Consider the following 4,490-nt stretch of genomic DNA (forward strand, 5'->3'; position numbering starts at 1 on the left):
TGGTTTTTCCGTGTGCAAGATTTAGGGTTTCTGCAATAGGGATGCTAGGGGTGAACATGTGTCGTATTTGACCCGGTTCAGATGGTGGACTTGGGTTTTACCTGACCCAGTTAGAACTTGGATCATCCACTTGACCCAATTGAATTAGAGGTTGGATTGGTCTAGAACCATTCCAACATTTAGACAGAAGCCCCAATAAACAACAATAACAACAAAAACAGGAAATAAAGAAATATAAGTAATCCAGTTAATCTTATTTTTTCTTAAATTCTAATGATAATGTTAATAATAATAATCCAGTGTTAATAATATTCTTAATAATAATATTAATACTCTTAGAAATAATATTAATAATAAAACCTAATACCCTAAATAATAGCTTAAGTAATAACAATAATACTAGTTAATTAATAATAATTGAAATTTTGGTATGCAGATATCAGATGTCCTATGAGATGTCGAGACACTGATATTTGATTAATAACAGGACAACTTAAATATAGAGGAACATAAAATAAAATAACACACAAAATTGTTAACCCAGTTCGGTGTATAATAACACCTACATCTAGGGGCTACCAAGCCAGAGAGGAAATTCACTAAATAGTATTAGTTTATAGGCCTTCTGCAAACCATCTCCAATTTACAGTTGACACCCTAATCACTACCCGTGCTTAACTTCTACCTAAGACTCTCCTAGGTGTGAGACCATTCTCACCTCCCTATCAATCACAACAGTGATACTTAAACAATTTTAAGAAATTCAGAAGTCAAACTTTACAGACACACAACCACTCAATTCTTAAAAGCTTATGAGTGCTTGACAAAGCTTACAACCAATCAACACAGTCCTACTCATATATCAAGAAGATATTTGAGAGGCTCACAAATAACACAACCACTCAAATCCTAATACAGTCAATTATATTCTCTTCTTCTTTTTCAATTAGGTTTTGAGACATTCTATATATAGCCATATAATGAACTGGATTTGGGCCTTGTACTCCGCATGAATCAGCAACACAATATTAGGTTATCAATCAAAAGTTTTCTAAAGTGTCTCAACATTTAAAAAACAGAATTTGTTAACCATAATTAGAATCTCTAATTCCTCAATCATGAATGTCACATGGGAATGCTTAATATTCCTAGAATATTCTGTAGACAGTTAACCCCACAAATGTTACCAAGTGTAAAACCTGTTACAGTCAAGATGTTATAACCACATGTTAGGATATTTTGTTCAACATGTTGCAGCTAAGTTAATTTTACCAAAATTACTGCCAATCAGCACAACAAGGACTTAAAAATCCCCGCTTTGGCAAATTTTGGCTAAAACAACTAAGTACACCTTGCACATCTGCACCACAGTCCAGGTTAACACCATAGGACTGAAACAGAAACATAACAAAATCAAACACATAAAAATTATAGGGGTACTCAAGCAATCACATCAGTCAGTGTCAGTAGTCAGTACTCCGCATGTTTCACATAACCAGAAATCCCCCTCAAGGGAACATCCAAGACAATATGAGTTGTCCAAGTCCAAACAACAGAGGCATATACAGCTAAAGAACAATAAGCCTCATAAATAAGAGAACCCAAGGTTCTCCAATAAAACCTCACATATCAGACAAGATGTCAGCATATTTGGTCGGACATCTGCATAAGCACCAGCAGTAGTAGCAGCATCTACTACAACATAAAACAGGCATGACAATCAATCATGCAAACACACCATGTTTTACCTCACATATCAGAGGCATATGAAGCGGGAAGAGCTTCACAAGTCACACCAGCATGTTGATGTCACAACACCCAGTTAGACATCACTACACATCATCCTAGACAATGACTAACCTACATCACTTATATCCTTAAGCAAAGCCAGGCACAACCAAGTAGAGGTTAGTGGTATGTGGTTGGTTAGCACACACAATACTCCCCCTTTTTAGCCATAATCTAACAAAGTTAAGCAACTAACTAAAAAAAACAAATTCATAAAGTGCAAGATCCCACATAAGGGGGCACACAAGGGTGCAAAATATCCTGGTCACAGACCAAAAGCCACAAAAACAAATAGAACAAAACAAGACTGCAATGAGATATCTTCCCGACTATCTGAGTTAGTTGTTGCATACTCTTCTCCTTCATCTTGTTTCTCTTTATCAACATCATCTTCACCAGCAAAATCTTCATCATCAGTTCCTTCATTAGCATCACCACCCTGTACAACTTCCTTCTTTTCCTCTTCCATCATTGCCTTCATCAATGTCTCCAGTTTAATCTTTGTAGCACTGTTATATATGATGGAGTCATCCATCTCCTTTCATGTTTCCTTCAGTTGAGGAATGACACTCTTCTTGGAGGTGGCAGGGACAGGTGCTTGAGAGGATGTCATAACAATGTCTGGGATATAAGTTCCTGCAAAGAGTTTGTAGTGGAGTGATAATGGAGAATCCTTTTTCTTCACACTATCAATGGGAAACAAAATACCAGGATGTTGATTTAGTATGATTCCACAAATAAGGGATGGAAAGTAAATGGGCATTTTTACAGTAGTAGAGAAGGCTTGTTTCAACACTTGCTCAAATATGTATTTTCCAAAGTCAAACACTTTTTTTGTACCAATAACATATATGAATTTTCCCACACCAGTAGAGATTGTTGAGGTATGATTAGTGGGCACCCAATTGGCAGTACCAATCCTATGAAGGATGGCATATTTTACACTTAGCATACCAACAGACAACTTTCCTTTGTTTGGCCAATGTCTAACCTGCTTGGCCATGATTTCTTTGCACACCTGATCATCAGTAACTTCCGACTCAGCCTGAGGTTCATCTGTTCTTCCTAGAAATTTATTGATCACAATTGGGGAGAATGTTACAACATTTCCTTTCACATAAACTTTACCGTAGTCAACACTCTTCTTATCATCACATCCATCAGGTATAGTCACCACAAACTCCTTTACTAAGTTTTTATAACAAGTTCCAAAGTGTGTGACAATATTCATTAGCCTAACAATTTCTATAAGTTTCATGACCTCTTTACACTTAAGGGCATCCTTCCCCAATTCCCTTTCTATAGCTACCCTTTTCTGAATGACATACTTCCACCTTTCTGCATTCTTCATATAATGTAAAGAAGCATTGTCCAGTGGAACTTTGGAGATAGCATCATGAGGTTTCTTGTTAGCAGATCTTTTTATAGGCGTGATGTCCTGGACATCATGTGCAACATCAAACTTAGATTCACTAAAGGAGACAACTTTCCTCTTTCTAGTAGGGGTAACAACTTTACTCCAAGACCTAGTGGGTCCAACAAGATATTTTCATGTGGAGCTTCTAGAAGGAGTACCTTTCAACCCATCAACTTTTCTCTGCACTTCCCTGGAGGGAGAATCTTCAAAAGCAACAGTTTTTCCTTTATGTCCCTGCAATCTCTTGGCAATACTAGGAGTAACAATGTTTGTAAGGGGTTCTTCATTAGAAGTAAGTTCTTCAACGTTGACAACAAGCTCAACTTTCTTTTTACTTCTTCTCTTACGAGAAGCATGACCAGGAACATTTTCCTTATCTTTTTCACTTGAGTCATTGTCAGGGCTTGGATCTTTTGCCAAAGATGTTTGAACATATGGCATAACATCAGAATTCACTTCCTTCAAGATAGATGCAACAAACTTCCTAAGTTCCTTATCAGTTGCATTCCTTTATGCTTCCGTGGGATTTACAGAGCCATCAACATGCATACTAGGGTTTCTTAATTCAGACCCTTTAAGCCTAGATTCTTCTTCAAGAACACTTTTATCTTTACTGGGGTTTATAGGTTCAGAAGACTTACCATAAGTCTTGACATTTTTTTACACAAACGGTGTAGCTTTCTTCTGAGGAGGGGGATGAATCGTGGATAGAGGTCCAACGTCTAAAACCAGATCTTCCAGATTGATCATTTGAAATGGTGCACTTTCCCTAGACGTTAGTTGGGAGGATGCACTGGTTTCATTTGGGACATGCATGTGAGTGGGTGAAGATTGTTGAGACATGTTGGTACACACTTGGGGAAAATGGAATAGGGAAAGGTTTTTGAGAGGGAGAAAGCACATATGTTTGGAAGAGAGTTAGACATTTGAGTGGAAAAGGTAGTGTAGTTTTGTCCAGATGGGTACATAATGAGGTAAGGGGTTTAGGTAAGCATGTCCAGTGTAATGATGAGAGATATGCTCTTGTCTGACACTCTTAATTGCAGTAATTGCTATATATACTCATTAAGACAAATCCCAAGTTTTCCTCTTAATTTTTCAAATTGACTTGCATCCAAGGCTTTGGTAAAAATATCTGCAAATTGATTCTCCGTGTTGACATGCTCAAGTGTTATGACTTTGTCTCCAACAAGTTCTCTGATAAAATGATGCCTGATGTCAATATGTTTAGTTTTACTATGCTGGATAGGATTTTTAGAGATATTAACGACACTCAAGTTGTGAC

General features: G+C 37.1%; 1 protein-coding gene across 1 annotated transcript; it reads right to left on the reverse strand.

The window, feature by feature from the left end:
• Nucleotides 1-2,329: 2,329 nt before the first annotated feature.
• Nucleotides 2,330-3,861, reverse strand: LOC127136390 (uncharacterized). The gene is made up of 3 exons (XM_051062950.1): nucleotides 3,847-3,861; nucleotides 3,380-3,664; nucleotides 2,330-3,226 (listed from the first exon to the last, which is right to left on the reverse strand). Exons 1-3 carry the CDS (start codon nucleotides 3,859-3,861, stop codon nucleotides 2,330-2,332), a joined length of 1,197 nt encoding a protein of 398 aa, XP_050918907.1.
• Between the last annotated feature and the right edge of the window lie 629 nt (nucleotides 3,862-4,490).

This window comes from Lathyrus oleraceus, chromosome 4 (genome assembly GCF_024323335.1).
Source record: "Lathyrus oleraceus cultivar Zhongwan6 chromosome 4, CAAS_Psat_ZW6_1.0, whole genome shotgun sequence".
NCBI classification, from domain to species: Eukaryota; Viridiplantae; Streptophyta; class Magnoliopsida; order Fabales; family Fabaceae; genus Lathyrus; species Lathyrus oleraceus.